At 41.2% G+C, this 17,166-nt stretch overlaps 1 protein-coding gene across 1 annotated transcript; it reads right to left on the reverse strand.

Moving 5' to 3' along the window:
* Window positions 1-4,105: 4,105 nt before the first annotated feature.
* Window positions 4,106-11,937, reverse strand: TCF24 (transcription factor 24). Its single transcript, XM_052652072.1, has 2 exons — window positions 11,551-11,937; window positions 4,106-4,219 (listed from the first exon to the last, which is right to left on the reverse strand). Exons 1-2 carry the CDS (start codon window positions 11,935-11,937, stop codon window positions 4,106-4,108), a joined length of 501 nt encoding a protein of 166 aa, XP_052508032.1.
* Between the last annotated feature and the right edge of the window lie 5,229 nt (window positions 11,938-17,166).

Below are 17,166 nucleotides of genomic sequence, written 5' to 3' on the forward strand. Positions count from 1 at the left end.
CCCAGGGATTGAACCTGCTGCTGCTGCTGCTAAGTCGCTTCAGTCGTGTCTGACTCTTAGCAACCCCATGGACCGCAGCCTACCAGGCTCCTCCTTCTATGGGATTTTCCAGGCAAGAGTACTGGAGTGGGGTGCCATTGCCTTCTCCAGGGTCGAACCTGAGTCTCCTGCATTGGCAGGTGAATTCTTTACTGCTGAGCTATTAGGGAAGTTCTAGCTTTTGTATATTTTTGGTTATAAGAAAAACAAAACTTAAAAATAAAAAATGTGTACCATAGAGAAAGACAGTGATAGTATACTATTAGTTGTAAGCTATCTGGAAAACTAGGTATCATATTATCCAGCAATGATTAAGAAAAAAAGAAGGAACTTGTCATCAGATTAAGACAATCTGCAGTGCCAGAAGAGTCAAAGTTTATAAATTTTCAAATAAAATCCATGATTGATATAATTTGTAATACCCTATACAGAGCTAGGAAAGAGCATTTAGGTTAAACTGCCCTCTAAGGTATCTAATATATGAATTTGGATCAGAAGCAATCTGTTTGACTTATCATTTCTTCTCCCTGACAGCTAAGAATACAGTTTTATATACAGCCAGCATGCAAAGTGTCTTAAAAGATGCCAAATACAATTCATGTGTTGATTTCTAATGGAATGATGTTAGCCATGGTGGAGATGTTTGGTCTGGATTGGATTATTTCCTCAGAATGGCACTATTGATACACCGAAGACTAAAGAAAAAGATTAAATACTGCTGGAAAATATATATGGAATTACCTCTATAACCCACTCCCCTCGCCCCACCCCAAACAAACACAAAAGCCTAAACCAAAAAAGAGATCTCACTAGAGCTTGAAAGCTTTCTTGTTTGATAATAACTGGCTAGCTGCCTTCATGAATATAAAATGAGACCCTTTGGAAAAAGGGAAAATTATTGAATAATTTAACCTAAAAAGCAATTTCAACTAATACTGTGCATTTCAGTGAGGACAACTAGCATTTATTTTCTTTTCTTACAGCTTTTTCTTACTTTAAATAAATTCTCCATGAGTAGATAAGAAAATTACTGTTTAGGATATCAATAACTCTGCAGATTGAAGTAGTTGGATCAAAAAAGCCTTATCAAAATATAAAAAGTTTTAAAAAATATTTATTTTTATTTACTTGACTACACTGTATCTTAGTTATGGCATGTGGGATCTAGTTCCCCCAACCAGGGGTCAAACCTAGGTCCTCTGCTTTGGGAGCATGGAGTCCTGGACACTGGACCACCAGGGAAGTCCCTAAAACCAGTATTTTCTATCAGCAAATAATGTGTGAAACAGATACTTTCACCTTCACTCTATTCTCAACAACCCCTTCCACTGTGAGACTTTTACTTTTCCACTTCATTCCTTTTCGTTATTAAGTTTATTTTTTAAAACAGGTATGTATATACTTTTTAATGTAGCTTGACTGATGTATAATTGACACACAAACTACACTGTAAGCATTTTTATAAACAGAAAAAGAAGCAATAAATATTTTAAAGGTCTACTAGAACTGGTTATGCTTCTAAAAAGGTATTTCCTTTTCCACCCAAATTATCACTACAGAGGAATTGTAAATATATGACTATTACTGAGAGAGGTGAGTACACTGAAAACACTTAAGGGAGGATTTCCCTTGCAGATTATGGGATAATATGGTGATCCAGTATACCCTCTTCCCCTCCCTATTACATACTCCACTAAAGACAGCATGGTGAAGAAGCTAATACCAAGTAGGTGTCTATCTTCTAGAAAGATTTCCAAGTGTTGCCATAGGTATTTGTTAAATAACTGCAGAGACAGATATAACAGACTAAACTAGTTTTCAAATTGGTGCTTTATTTTATTTTAGTAATATCCTTTATCTTGACCACGCACCATTAATTAAACAGCATGCTTCTTTTAAACTTTGAGTGAAAATATGCAATTTCACCTCAAGTTTTCCAACCTACCAAACGCTGTTACCATATTTAGCAATTCAATAAAATGTTATAAAGCTTATGAGAGAACTATAGTTCTTTGGCATTAAAACATTTGTAACTGGACAAGAAGAAATAAAAAGTAATACTGTTAAGACAATGACTAATAATTTAGAAGGAGGATTTAGAAAAGTCTGATAATTTAACAAAAATCATAATTATTCCCCAACTAAATGCTTTAAAAACGGCATTTTTTCCCTGAAATTCTTGCTATCACATTTAGTGTTTTCAGTTCAGTCCCAGGTAACTTTAAAGAAGTTCTGGTTCCATTCCTTAAAAGATTATTTTTAGCACTTTTTTATTCTAATAATTTATAATAATGAATGGCTGAATCCATCTCATTTTATTTTGTATTCCTTTCAATGGCATATGAATGGGTAAGTATACTCACAAATACTTAAATATACAAACATTTTTGCTACATAGTAAATGCAGACATTTTTTATTATATGCCTTTTCTTTTTAAAGACATGCTCTGGTCACATTACAACCAGTATATTCACATTAAAATAAAAGTTACAAACTATCAGACATGAGCCAAGACATGATCATCCTCAAATAAACTTTGCCTTCAAATAGTCTTTTGTTTCATTTTACTGCCAAAAGCTGGAGTTAAATGCAGGAGGAAATGAAATGGTGGTTCAGCTGCTATATTAATTCAACCAAGGCCATTCACACACATTTCTATTTAATAATCTTGGACCAAACCCAGCAACTTTAAAATTGTGGGTTATCAAGAAATAAATGACCTTTACACACCTGGACAGTGAAATAGTAAAGAGTGAGGAGAAAAATAAGAAAGGGAGATAAAAGGGAATCTAAATCAGCAAAGATGACAAAAGAGACTAATACTTTTTAAAAACAAGTGTCTCTACTACACTCTGTTGTTTTGAGATTCGCTGTGTTCCCTGAAAAATATCTCCACTTCTCAGCTAGGACCATCAAGCTCCTGCCAGAAACCACTGGTTCAGGCAGGCAAAAGAGCTGCTCCCTGGGTACTTTGTGTGCAGGGCAGTGGGTGAGACCCAGAGCAGAGAGCTTTTCCTGCTTGTGGGTCCAAATCAGAGCATCCTGTATCTCAGGATGGTCACTCTGTGTCCTTAGACCTCTTCAAGGTACAGATCAGCCCCAGAAGTCCCAAGTCAGAAAGGACTTCTCCTGTTCCATAAGGGTCGGGTAGGTTCACTGTGAACAGCAGCTGACAGGGGGAGAAGGAACCTGGCCAAGGTTGTGACTGTGAAGGTCAAGGGGTTCACTGGAGGCCCCCGACAGGCCTGAACACGCCACTCTCTCTAGGGGCTACAGCTAAACCTGTTTACCTGGTCCAGGACCTGAGAGTAGGGTGGATATGGAGTGACTGGGGGCAGGAAGGGTGGCAAACCCTGCTACCCAGCGACAACCATCTGCTGTTCACACAGGGTTGCAGGGAGGCCCAGTGCCTTCCATAATTTGGAAACATAGTAAGATATTTAATAATCCTCTAGGAAGGTGGCCAAGACTTGTCCTAGGAAGCAAACCATTTCTAATATTCCAAACAAGTTTTCTAAGAGGGAAAAACAGTTATAGAAGTTACTGTGTCACCATATAGCTCAATAGTCTTCACATATATTCAGCTAAAACTGAGTAAATGATCTAGCACTTCCAGCTGGAATGGCTTCTTAGACCAATTTTAAGCACAGGCTGGTTTTCACAAAAATGAAATACTGGTGTTTTACAAACCCAGTTTTTATTTTTTTAAACCAGGAAAACTGTATAGATGAGCTTGTGAGAGATACACTACAGAAAACATATGTATTCTTTGGCTATGTACACAATTCTTTGTTGTCCTATGGGTTTTTTTTTTCCCCATTAGTTTCTCCTGCAATTTATAGTAATGACTCTCTCACACTGAATGGACAAGCTGTGTATTTTTACATTCGACTGAGGATTTCATTCCACATTTACTTAGATTAGACAAATTAGAATATGCAACTATGGATTCACGTGAAAACTTTCAGAAATAATGCTTGTTATGTCTGATGTAATAAATATAGTTATTTCATATCAGTTAAAAACAACAACATCACTTTCTACCAGCTCCCATCAGGGGAGAGCCTAAGGCTGAGAGTCTGTTGGAATATTGTCATGATTTGTTTTTTCTCCAGAGACAGGATGCTTCAGAAACTGACCAGTAGCACCAATGTACAATCTTGATCGCATGGGCCATTTCTGAAAAAGAATATTTAAACAATAATCCAAAAGTTAGTATCTATGACAGACAGTGTACAATAAGAATATTAAAAATTCCTAATGCTTCAATGCAAATGCAATACTATGTAGCTAGTAACAACTGTGATTACGAAGTCTAAGTGATGACAAAAAAACAGTTTATTAATGCTAACAGCAAAATTAAAAATATACCCAGACTCTGATTATAATGCATGCATGTGGGCCAGAACTGCAAAAAATTATGAAGAATAAGTATATTTAGATGTAGGAAAATGTATCTATCTACAATATTTTAACTTTAAACTCAACCTAAAACAAAATCCCTGGCTTTAAAAATGTTTTAAAAAGTTATATGTGGTATTACCCATCAACATTTGACAAAGGGTTACAATGAAAAGTGACTAATTCAACTACCTAAACATTTTATCCTGCTAAAAGCAACATCCGGAAGTTGCAAATATTAGAATGTTCGGGGTTACACAGCTAGAACATCTAGATTAAATGTCTGCTTGTACTGGCATCACACGCTCTAACCTTCAGTCATCATCACATTTCTATTCTGATTGTGACTTTTCTAAATTCACCTTTAAAATGGCCAGCCTTTCAAATAATATAATTAATTTCCAAACAGGACGATGATAAAAAAATACACTATAGGTAATACTTTCAGGATGGACTTTTTTTTTCTTACAGGGGACGGTCACATAATTTTGGTTTAAGGTCCTTGGAATACTAATCAGAGAAACACCGCTTTTTTTTTTTTTAATACAAAGATAAGTCTTTAGACTAAAGTGCAGTTCTTTGAGGTCAGCAGTGGGGTCCCACACTCTCCAGAGAGTAAACACTGGTGTGAGTGGCAGGCTACTTTCACCAGTGAATGTTCATGGGCAGACTGCTGGTTACACAGCACCATGAAATGTTCTTTTTAAAAAATACTTAAGATTAATATATTTATTTGGCTCTGCCAGGCTTCAGTTGTGGCACACAGGATCTTCAATTTTTGTTGCAGCATACAGGAGTTGCGGCATGCAGAATCTTTAGTTGTGATATGTGGGATCTAGTTCCCTGACCAAGGGTCAAACCTGGGCCTCCTGCATTGGGAGCACAGAGTCTTAGCCTCTGGACCATCAGTGGAAAGGGTGGTCCTTGGAATGTTCTTAAATGCCTGGAAGATAAACCATGGTGCTCAAACAGAGGTACAGTTATTAATAATTCAAAGTCCGTAAGAGGACTTCCCTGGTGGTACAGTGGTTAAGAATCTGCCTGCTAATGCAAGGAACATAGGTTCCCTGATCCAGGAAGATTCCACATGCTGTAGGGCAGCTGAGCCCATGCTTTAGAGCCCGTGCTCTACAAGAGGAACCACTGCAATGAAAAGCCCGACCAGAGAGTAATCCCCATCCGCCACAACCAGAGAATGCCCATGCATAGCAATGAAGACCCAATACAACCAGTAAACAAATGAATGAATAAATAAGTTTTTAAAAAGTTCATAAGAGCTCTGGCTTTTCAACACAAGTTGCACATTAGGATCACATGGGAGCTTTAAAAAAAAAAACCCAAAAACTAATGGCCAAATCACACTCCAGACCAATTAAATCAGACTGGACCTCTTCAGAAAAGTATAAGGTAGAGCCAATTCTTATCTGAAATAATATAAGCCTGCCTTATAAGCCTGCCAAATACAGGGACTGTCACCTCAACTGGGATTCCAGATGTAAAATGTAGCATAAGGAATAATAAGTAAGCATATGAGTTTTATGCCTCCAGATGTGATAACTGAACTTGCTCCAATGTGGTTTAGATCATTTCAGAGTCCTAAAGTCAGATTATTCTGCTCAGAATCTAGCAGAACTTCAACACAGATTAAATACAACATCTGTGTTACTTGGAATTTAAAATGTTCCACTCCTATATAATCTTCCTATAAACAAACTTGTATTTTATATTCAATACAGTAATAAGACTGATTGTTATTTATTTTTGCAAATCCATTTCAGGTTTTGTTTTAAATCATAGAAGTGCATTCGTGTATGCTCTGGATGTATCATATTGGTCCTGTTCCTGGGATTCCCTTGACCAGTAGGGAATGTGAAGTGTTTTAGAAATTTGCCTGGGATTTTTTGATATGTCTGAATTTGGCATTGTTAGACCAGAGTTAAGACCTGCATTATACTGAAGAATCCAGTGTCATGGTATTATGGAGTGAACATTTGTGTTCCCCCAAAACTTACTTGTTAATGCTCTAACCCCCAGTGTGATGATAATTTGGAGAGGTAATTATGGTTAGATGAGGTCATGAGGGTGGGTCCCTCATGATAGGATTAGTGGCCTTTTAAGAAGAGGTAGAGCTCCCCTTCTTTGAGAAAGAGTGAAGTTGGCCAAATGCAAGACAGGAAGAGAGCTCTTGCTAGGAAGTGAGTTGGCCAACACCATGATCTTGAATTTTCCAGCTTCCTGAACTGTGAGAAAATAAATTTCTGTTGTTTCATCTACCCATCTATGGTATTTTATTTTCACAGTCTGAGCTGACTACCACATCCAGCAAATAGTATATGGCACAGATCGTCATTTTGAAGTGCAGATTTTCAGGCATATCATAAACAAGTGCTTTTCTTTATTTTTAAAAAACTTAATTAATTTGGATATGCCAGATCTTAGTTGCAGCACGTGGGATCTTCAAACTTTGTTGAGGCATGCAAGATCTTTACTTGCAGCATGCAGGGTCTTTTAGTTGTGGAAGGTGAACTCTTAGTCGCAGTATGTGGGGATCTGGTTCCTTGACCAGGGATCAATCCCTGGCCCCTTGTACTGGGAGCATGCAGTATTGGCCACTGGACCACCAGGGAAGTCCCTAAATCTGCACTTTTCAATCTTTTACACTACTGCCACATTTTCATGAGTATAAAAATTTCATGCTCAAACCTCAAATATAATTTGAGAATTCTATACTTGAGAATATAGATAATAGATGTAGATAATAATAATTTGAGAATGTGAATTAAAACACATCAAAAAATAAATAAAAGTATTACTGAATGCTCCCTGTTAGTTCTATGTGTTGCCTGGGTTTCACTGTATCACTCTAAAGCATGCAACCAAGAGTGGACCAATGAAGGCATCTGCTCTACAGCCTTGCTAGTAGGTAAGTGGCCTTCCCAGGTGGCCCAGAGGTAAAGAATCTGGGTAAAGAATTGTCTTGCCAATGCAAGACATGAGGGTTTGATCCCTGGGTAGGGAAGATCCCCTAGAGCAGGAAATGGCACCCCACTCCAGTATTCTTGCCTGGAAAATTCCACGGACAGAGGAGCCTGGTGAGCTACAGTCAGTGGGGCTGCCAAGAGTCAGACACCACTGAGTAATTGAGCACACACACTACATAAGTAATTTATATGTAATTTATGAAACAAACCTAAAAATGTTTATGTGGATTTTTGCCTGATATTTCATGGACTAAGTAAAGTTCCCTTTTTAATAACTTTGTGTCCCTGGATTTTCAAAAAGGCTACTAAAATTTTTTTTAATGAATTTAATGTAGACACACAAATAGTTTTAGGAGTCAGAAATAAACATATAAATAAAATATTGGTTAGGTTGCATGGCAGCATCATGCCAAAAAAACCAGGTGACTGATTTACATTTCACTTCTCAATGGTCTGTTTTAGCATTGTGTAGATTAACACAATCCTGACTTTCTACTTTACCTAAGAAGGCATATTTAAAATTAGGTAGTTTCTTAGCTTAGAACAATCTAATGCACTCATACAATTAACCAGAACTAAACCGGAAACAAAAGACTTTAAAAACATATATTCTTGATTTTTGGAGTTAAATGATTCCAAAATAACAAAACAAAGTAACAAAATTTATTTTTTAAAATTACTGTTTATCTGTGTTATCAACAATGAGTCTCCAGGGGTAATGCAATTAATAAGGCCAACTGTGCTTTTCTTACAATGTAAGTATCTGAAATACAGCCCTGTTCTCTTGGAGTTCTGCTCTTTTGGATGCTGGTGCTGATCAGAACTGTTCACATCCCAAACACATATAAAGTGTTGTTTTAGCCTATCTTCCGGGATCCCAGTCTCTTAAACCTTCCAGTTTCATTTGAGGTATTCTTTTTTTGTTTAAGATTCTCAGGAGAGCTTCTTTTTTTAAAATTTATTTGGCTGCGCCGAGTCTTAGTTTTGGCATGCAGGTTCTTACGTTATTCAGGATCTGGTTCCCTGACCAGGGATGGAACCCCGGCCCCCTGCATTGGAAGGCACAGAATCTTAACAACCGGAACAATGGGCAAGTCCCTTGGGGTACTCTTACTATAAATTCCCAACAATGCTAACAATGCCAAATCTCCAATACTGATAATAAGATGATTATTTTGATGATTCAAAATTATGGCCTTGAAATATTTGTTAATGGATCTTTGATCATCAAAGTAAGGCCCAGTAATACTATGTTGAAAGACAGAAAAATAGTCATTTTGGAACACTCTTTAACTAAAGGTTACAGTACCTTTTGTAGATTAAAAAGTACAAATAATCAGAATATTTCTTTGGCATTAGATTAATCAACAACAGACTTAATATTTAAGCATTTTGGTAATATTTGTAAAATCAAGTGTCACAAACTGTTTCAGTTATGTACACAGAATCTCTTTCCTCTGCATCGCCACAGCACGGGGTTATAGTCTCCTATGGCACGTACAGCGTTCTCTCTTAAAAGTGTTATTGTTCAGTCGCTAAGTCCAGTCTGACTCTTCTGCGACTCCATGGACTATAGTCCACCAGGCTTCTCTGTCCATGGGATTCTCCAGGCAAGAATACTGGAGTGGGTTGCCACTTCCTCCGCAAGGGGATCTTCCCAATGTGGGGAATGAACCTGCGCATCTCCTGCACTGGCAGGCAGATTATTTACCGCTTAGCCACTGGGGAAGCGGAGAGGGCAATGGCAACCCAGTCCAGTACTCTTGCCTGGAAAATCCCATGGACGGATGAGCCTGGTAGGCTGCAGTACATGGGGTCGCTGAGAGTCAGACACGACTGAGTGACTTCACTTTCACTTTCATGTATTGGAGAAGGAAACGGCAAGGAATCCTAGGGACAGGGGAGCCTGGTGGGCCGCAGTCTATGGGGTCGCACAGAGTCGGACACGACTGTAGCGACTTAGCAGTAGCAGCAGCAGCAGCACTGGGGAAGCCTGTATCTTATAATACTGTTACTGTATTTCTGTCTTTCTCTCCATTATATGTTCATTTAGGGCAAGGATTGAGTCTTACCCTTAATTGTATTCACTCTCTTAACAACAGTGCTTTGCACATAGCAGGCACTCAGTAAATAATTTTAAAATAGACTAGTAATTTGTTCAACCACCATCAATTTCATTTTTTAATATTTATTTTTATTTATTTATGTGCCCAGGTCTTAGTTGTGGCATCTGGGATCTCTAATCTTTCTTGCCAGCATGCAGGATCTTTAGCTATGGCATGTGGGTCTAATTCCCTGACCAGGACTAGAATCCTGGCATCCATGCATTGAGAGCACAGAGGCTTAGCCACTGGACTACCAGCGAAGTCCCTCAATTTTGTTTTAAGAGGTAATCTTTGGCCGTCTTTCATTATCCCTATAATTGTCTCTTAAAATCAAAATAATTGATTCAGAGGACAAATGAGATATAATTTTTCTTTAAAGAGTTATAAGACTACAAAAACATTTGGTATGGGAATTAGGGCAAAAAGAAACTCTTGTTAAGCTTATTGTTACATGAAATTTATGGTTTTAGCAGTCATGAAAATTATGGTTTTAACGTTACTCATTCAAAAAAGCACTGCAAGAAACAAAAGTGCAAAACAACGGGATTTCTCATATGATTTCTCTCTCCCACAAAGAGACATTTAACAGATGCCTTTTGTATTAAGCCTACTTAATGTTGAAATAAACTTTGTTAGAGTATAATGTCAAGTCAAAAGAAATCTAATATAAATGATACATTTGAATAGCAATCTGAGGTACCTAATATTAATCTAATATTGATAGATTAATAACATCTAATGGTTATATACAAAACCCCTTAATTAGTAATGAATAAGTTTCCAGCTGAGGTTATATAACACATGAATGGAATGAAATATGCTATCATAATTATGAATAAATAATACTTCAAATATTTACACTTAATATTTGAACTAGTTTGAATATCATCATGTTGATTACATTTGCAAAGTAAATTTTGTTAAAGCTTACTACAGAATTTTAAGTTCAGTCAATATTAGAGGATTATTTTACCCTCATTTCAATAATGATTATTCAATAATTTACTGAACACTGATACACTTAAGGCAAAGTCTTAATTTTATATTTGTGTGTGTGAAAATGCTTCAGAATAGTAGGATAAAATTTTGAATATTTAGTTTTAAAAAATATAGGGAAGGTGATTCATTTTGAACAGAAACCCTGATTGATGTAATATTTAAAAACAATTAGATCTAGGAGAAAAGGACGATGAGAGTCTAAATATTGCAATATAGGTAATAAATCATAATCATATAAACCATATTAAACAAAACCCCAACCAATTTTGTACATTACTACCTACATGTAATGTAAAAAATATTATACAAGAGGAATTCTCTTGGCTAATTTTGTACATTAAAGAATTTGAATATAGTATTTAATCCGAACACAAATACATGCCAATTTATTATGAAAATTACATAAACTCATTGTAGTTTTTCTAACATTTCTAACATTCTTGGTAGTTGCCTAGTCTATGATAGTTAACATTAAAATGGACTGAAAATTTACCATAGGGGGATGCAGAACGGTCTTATTTTACAGAAAAATTTCAACATTGGTTTCCTAGGGTGAGTTAGCAACAGATAATTCCATCACCCTATTTAATTCGTGAAACTTTAAAAAAAATTGACAAAAATCACAAGGGGAAACATAATTATGTAAATTTAAAACCCCCAAAGGCTCTGGTAACTAAAAGTTATCAGGATGTGCAACCAAGCACCCCACCAGGCACCCCCGAAAAATTTCTCCTCTAGTAAAGGTATTCTGTAGGTTCCATCATCCTATAGGGGGCATGAGACTCCCCCTACCCAAGCCACCCCAGGTTTAAGCCACTACCTGCAAACAGTTAAGGAGTAACCTAGTGCAGTGGGGACCTCCCTGCCGGTGACTTCCCAGGCGAAGATCGCTCTTCGGGTCTGTCCCCTGTCTCACCCGGAAGGAGCGGTGAGAGCTCGCTGGTATCTGCCCAAGCAATGTCAGACTCGGCAGGTCATCGTGGCTTGCTCCCGGGCCCGGCTCCTCAGTGCCCTGCCCGCCTACCTTGACCGGGTGTAGGTAACCATCGCCGCGAAGGGCGCCCAGTCCTGGGTCCGCCGGCGCCGTGTCGTCCTGCAGGCTGCGGGTGAGGTGCGCAATATAGGTGGTGGCCAGCAGCAACACGTCCAGCTTGGACAGCTTTGTGTCCGGCGGCACCGACGGCAGCGTGCGCTGCAGCTCCAGGAAGGCGTGCCGCAGAGTCTGCACGCGGCTGCGCTCCCGTGCCGCGTTCGCGGCCGCCGGCCGCCCGCCTCCCGAGCGCGCGCCGCCGCCTGGGCCCGAGGGTCCCGGCCCGGTCCGTCCGGGGCTCAAGTCTCGGGCTGCAGCTACCGGGGGCGCGAGCTCGCTGCTGGAGATCAGAGGGCTGCCTGCGGGGCCGCCGCGGTCCATAGCGGCTTCCCTGCAAAGGATCGAAAGCGCGGTGAGGCCGGGGCGCTGGTCGAGCTTAGTCCGGATGGGAGCGCAGCCCTCTCGCTCCCGCAGCGCGCCCTGCCCCACCATCCGATGTGGCTCCGGGCCATCTCAGAGTCGAACGCCTTCTGATTGGGGCACTTTTGCCTCCCGGCGTCTGGGGAGAGTTGGGGGGCCTGAGGATTCCTAGACTGGTTAGAAGGCTCAGGAGGGCCCCGGTACCAAACAGCCTTGTGTGCTGTGCTTAGTCGCTCAGTCGTGTCCGACTCTTTGCGACCCCATAGACTGTAGACAACCAGGTTCCTCTGTCCATGGGATTCTCCAGGCAAGAATACTGGAGTGGGTTGCCATTTCCTTCTCCAGGGAAATCTCGTTGACTCAGGAATCGAACCCAAGTCTCCGCATTGCAGGCGTATTCTTTACTGTCTGAGCCACCAGGGAAGCCCAACCGCCTTACTTTCCACCAACAATTTAGTCAAGAAGGCTACGATACTGGGGGAAGGAAGATTTCAGGCTCAGAACTTGTTCGCGCGTCTGGATTATTAACCTGCCCATCCCGCGGGAAAGATGGAGGGGGTCAACTCGTAGACACGCCGCGGCCCGCGCTGCCCGCGCCGGCCGCCCTCGCATTATGCGTTCCGGAGGCTCGGGGTCACCAGGGGCGACAGCAGAAGCCCGGGGCGGTTTCTGCCAGAGTGAGGGACCTGTGGCGTCACCTCAGACTAAGGCACCCGCCACCCGTCCAAGTCCGGGAACTGCGCGGCAGGGGTCGGACCCGGGTCCTCACCTTTCCTGGAGGGGCTGTGCGGGGTTCGGCTCTGCTGCGCGGGAAGAGAAGCGTCTAGCTGGGTCTGCGTGGCCTGGACCGCGCCGGTCACTCCATCTTCGTCCAGCGGATCGGGTGCGCCTTTTATGCGGGCTCCTCCGAGGCGAAGACTGCTTGTGGGCCCAGCTAGGCGCCGGGATCACCGCGGCAGGACCCGCCGACGTCCTCTGGCACCTGTGGTGCTGGGCTGTGGGGCTGCGTGCTCCCGGAGCCTCTCTGCTTCGGGAGACTCATTAATCAAACCGTCCGGCGGGGCGGGGCCATAGGGGCGGGGCGTCTTGCTGGCCACGCCCCCGCGTTCAGGTTCTCCCCCAGGTCGGGCCCCGAGCGCGGTACGTCAAGCGCTCCGGTGGGGCTGGAGTTGCGGCTTGGGCTCTAAGGACCCCAGCGCGGCCTCGCGAGTTACATTGTCTCGCCGTGAACCTTCCGCTTCGGGCTCTAGCTGAGCCCCGGGCGCCTTCCAGACCCGCGCCGGGCCGAGGCGCGAAGGTGGCCGTTCTGTGGAACGCGCCTTAACTTTCGGTGAGGAAGTGTGGAGTGTGCCTCCTCGACGCGCTCACCGTTTGCTGCACCACAAGGTCAACGTCTCCTGCCGTCTTGACCGCTTGAAGCGTAGTCCCGCCGCCTCGGGACTCCGCGACCGGTGTATTGAACCGCCCGGAGGTAAATTGCACTGAGTTCGAGCGTGCCCACGGTCTGTGGTACTTTTAGTTTCCCCAGTCGCAGTCGCTTCTTCCCGAGGTCCGCGCCTCCATCGTCCCATCCCCCCGGGGCCCCCCTTTGTTTCCGTAGTTGGAACGGATTTGGGAGTTTCCCTGTAGGGAGCTCGCCCGAGGTGTTGTACCCTCGTGGCTCCTGGGGAGAGGGGATGGCGGCCGCGTCCAGGCTCCTTGAGAAAAGGGGGCGCTGCCCGGGAAAGCCCGGGCCCTGGACGCCCCCGACCTGGTGTGGCTTCCGCTCGTTTGCAACCATCGCCTTCACAGGTGAAGTTTGAGCAGGCGCCCAATATTTCCCAGCAATGTGATTAATGCATCCTTGAAAACAATTCTTGCGTCAATCTTCTTTGGGGGTCGAGACAGAATATCGAATTTAAAGTATCCTTAATGAAACCGTTCTTGTACATGTGACATAATTTCATCCTTTACCATGTATTTAAAAATTGGAGCTGCCAACAAGTGCAGGGCTTTCCTGGTAAAGAATCCACCTGTCAATCCCAGTTTGATCCTTGGGTCAGGAAGATACCTTGGAAGAAATGGCAACCCACTCTAGTATATTTGCCTGGAGAATCCCCTTGGCCAGAAGAGCCTGGCAGGCTATAGTCCTTGGGGTCGCAAAAGAGTCAAACACGACTTAGCGACTAAACAACAAACCTAGTACATAGTAATGGTGGCACTTACGGACTCGATGGACGCGAGTCTGAGTGAACTCTGGGAGATGGTGATGGACAGGGAGGCCTGGCGTGCTGCGATTCATGGGGTCACAAAGAGTCGGACACGACTGAGCGACTGAACTGAACTGAACTGAACTTCATTTGAGTATAAAGTTCCACACACTTTATTAGTAACTCAGAGTAATCCTCAGGTTTTCATCTCAATTCCCATTCGATAAATATAGTCAGATTTACACTTTAAGATAAAGAAGCACACCAAAATACCGTGAGTTCAGAAAACGATTACTGTTGATGAATGAGAAAGCACATCTTTATTTTCCCAGAAAATTGTATGTAGTGAGGAATAAAGCAATTGTAAAGGACTGTTTCAGATTTTATAAAGAAGCAAATCAAACAGGAATTGCAAAGGTTTTTCTTATATAATGAGAGACTGTAAAGCCACAAACCACAAAAGATGATGTTGCCTAGTGCTATAAAAGTAAAGAATGAAACATTTCAGATCACTGAGGTTGAATTTACTGTTTTACAAATTTACTTTCAAATTATGAAGAAGGTGAGGTTCACGTGCATCATTTTTTGTCAGCAAGCTTTCAGATGCCTTCAAAGAGAGAGTTCTGTATTGACAGAAAAAAAAAACAGCATTGAAATTATTTCAAAACTGAAAGTTATCCAAAACAGGTAGGAAACGTATATAATCTAGGACACATTAACAACAGTGAAGGCTAATGATTAGTTACTAAACTGTGAATCTTCTCAGGCTTTAAAGAAAGCAGAAACGAAGATTGTGCCTCTGAGGCAGGGAAGATTATGGAAAATTTGTGAGTTGGGAGAGATGTGGAAATAACAATATTGGAGCGAAGGTAGGGGCCAGGATTAGGGTAGGCCAATTAGGTGCTCAGGGCTCCTTATATTTTGCACCCTGGCATCTCATAAGCCTCCTCTTAGCCTAGACTGCTAGAGTCTTCTGGTCCTCTAGGAGTTGGGGCGAATGTGCATGTGCGGCACAGGGCAGGCACTTCACTGCTACTAATGACTGGCCAGTTGCCTGCTGAGTTGCCCAACAGGTTCGAAAGGACTGATGTAACAAGATCTGCCACCTCAGGCCACCCCCTTGTCTTGTCTGCTGCCACTCTAAGCAGCCTCTGAATCCTCTGATGACTCTAGTCCTAATTCCTACTAGACTCTAGTATTTGCAATTAAAGTTGAAATGGAGAATAAACATCTTCACATTTTCAACATTATATAAATTAGTAACAGGTATCTTTTTAAGTGCTAAGTGTTTTACAGAAAGCACTTTTATTTTCTCATTTAGTGTTTACAAAAACCCTTCGAGGACCTTATAGTTGAGAAAATAAAGCTAAGACAGTTGAAATAAGTTGTCCAAGGTCACACAGTTACTAAGTGGCAGAGACAGAATTCAGGCCAGGCAGACTAACCTTAACACTTGTGCTTTTTACCATACTATTTTATTTACTATTTGTAGGGATCTTCATTATTTGCAAAACATTTTTTTTTTGTATCTCTTATCTCAGTAAAGAGCATTAACTTGAATCCCTATTAACAATCCAAATACTATTTTCATTATACATCTTTCTTTGAAATTCTTGCCTAATCTGGTTATAGAGTGCTATAGATTTTATTTCACTGAGTGTGATTAGGCCTTTTAAAAAGATATTTATTTATTTGGCTGCATCAGGTCTTAGATGTGGCATGCAGAATCCTTATTTGCAGCATGCGGACTCTTTAAGTTGCAGTGTGTGAGATCTAGTTCCTTGCCAGGGATCAAAGACTGCATTGGGAGTTTGGAGTCTTAGCCACTGGACCATCAGGGAAGTCCCAGAGTGATGTAGGTCTCAAAATCATACTTATCTTTTTAAAAAATATGTCACAGAGTTTGTTATCTTTATAACGTAAAATGATCACATATACCAGTGAAGAAAATATATTGTTTTGTTATCTGTATACAGTTGGTGCTTTTTTCACCTTTCAGCTATTTCCTTCATTGTAAATTAAGGTATAATTTACAGACTTAAACAGTCCTTTGAGTATATAGTTTTTGATAAAACATTTACAGTCATGTAACTAGTACCACAATAAAAATATGCAACATTTCTTCACCCCCTCAAAATTCCCTTGTATTGACCCTTTGTAGTCAACCCCAGGTCCTCAGCACCTACTCATGTTTTCTGTCTCTGCAGTTTTGCCTTTGCCAGTAGGTCATGGAATCATACATTGTGTAGCCTTTTAAGTCTGGTGTCTTTCATTCAGCATAGTGCTTCTGAGGTCTGTGTCATTTCGTATATTGGTAGCTCATTTCTTTTTAATGCCGAGTAGTATTCCATTGTATGGATGTACCACAGTTTATTTATCCATTCCCTGCTGAGGGGCTTTTGGGTTGTTCCCAATTTTTGGTGATTCTTCGTAAGCCACTAAAAACATTAGGGTTCAGATTTTTGTGTGAGTATATGTTTTCATTTCACCTGGGGAAATACTTAGGAGTGGGACTGCTGAGTGTGTTGAGTGTGTGTTTAACTTTGTAAGAATATGTCAAACTTTTTTCCAAATTGGCTGAACTATTCTTTTTGCATCGCCACCAGTAGTGCATGACAGTTCTGGTGGCTCCATATCCTCGTTAGCATTACTTGATTTATTTTTTCTTTTTACCCATTGTAATGGACATTTTTAAAGAAAAAATATTGATCCAGTATTTACAACATTTAAAAAATCAGATGATTCCACAATCTAGATATCTTGCTTGCCAGATAATCTGATTTCCCAAGTTCAACTTGCCTGTCTGGCTGTAGTGTTTTGGAGCCAAGTAGCTACAGTTGCCTTTAGTTGGACAGCATGCTCTCCAGTTTACCTCAGTCACATTCTCACCTGCTTCCCTTACTTATTTTATCTGCTTTTACTTTAGGGTGCTTTTGAGACCCCCCCCTGGCAGTGTAATGTTTTTGAGACCCCCTGGCAGTGTAATTAAGAACTTGACTTT

This window comes from Budorcas taxicolor, chromosome 14 (genome assembly GCF_023091745.1).
Source record: "Budorcas taxicolor isolate Tak-1 chromosome 14, Takin1.1, whole genome shotgun sequence".
In the NCBI taxonomy this organism is placed as follows: domain Eukaryota; kingdom Metazoa; phylum Chordata; class Mammalia; order Artiodactyla; family Bovidae; genus Budorcas; species Budorcas taxicolor.

Coding starts and splice junctions, on each gene's coding strand:
- TCF24 (XM_052652072.1), bottom strand. CDS start 11,937: ATGGACCGCGGCGGCCCCGCAGGCAGCCCTCTGATCTCCAGCAGCGAG. Junction 4,220..11,550: donor GTTACCTACACCCGGTCAAG/GTAGGCGGGCAG, acceptor ATTCTTTTTCAG/AAATGGCCCATGCGATCAAG.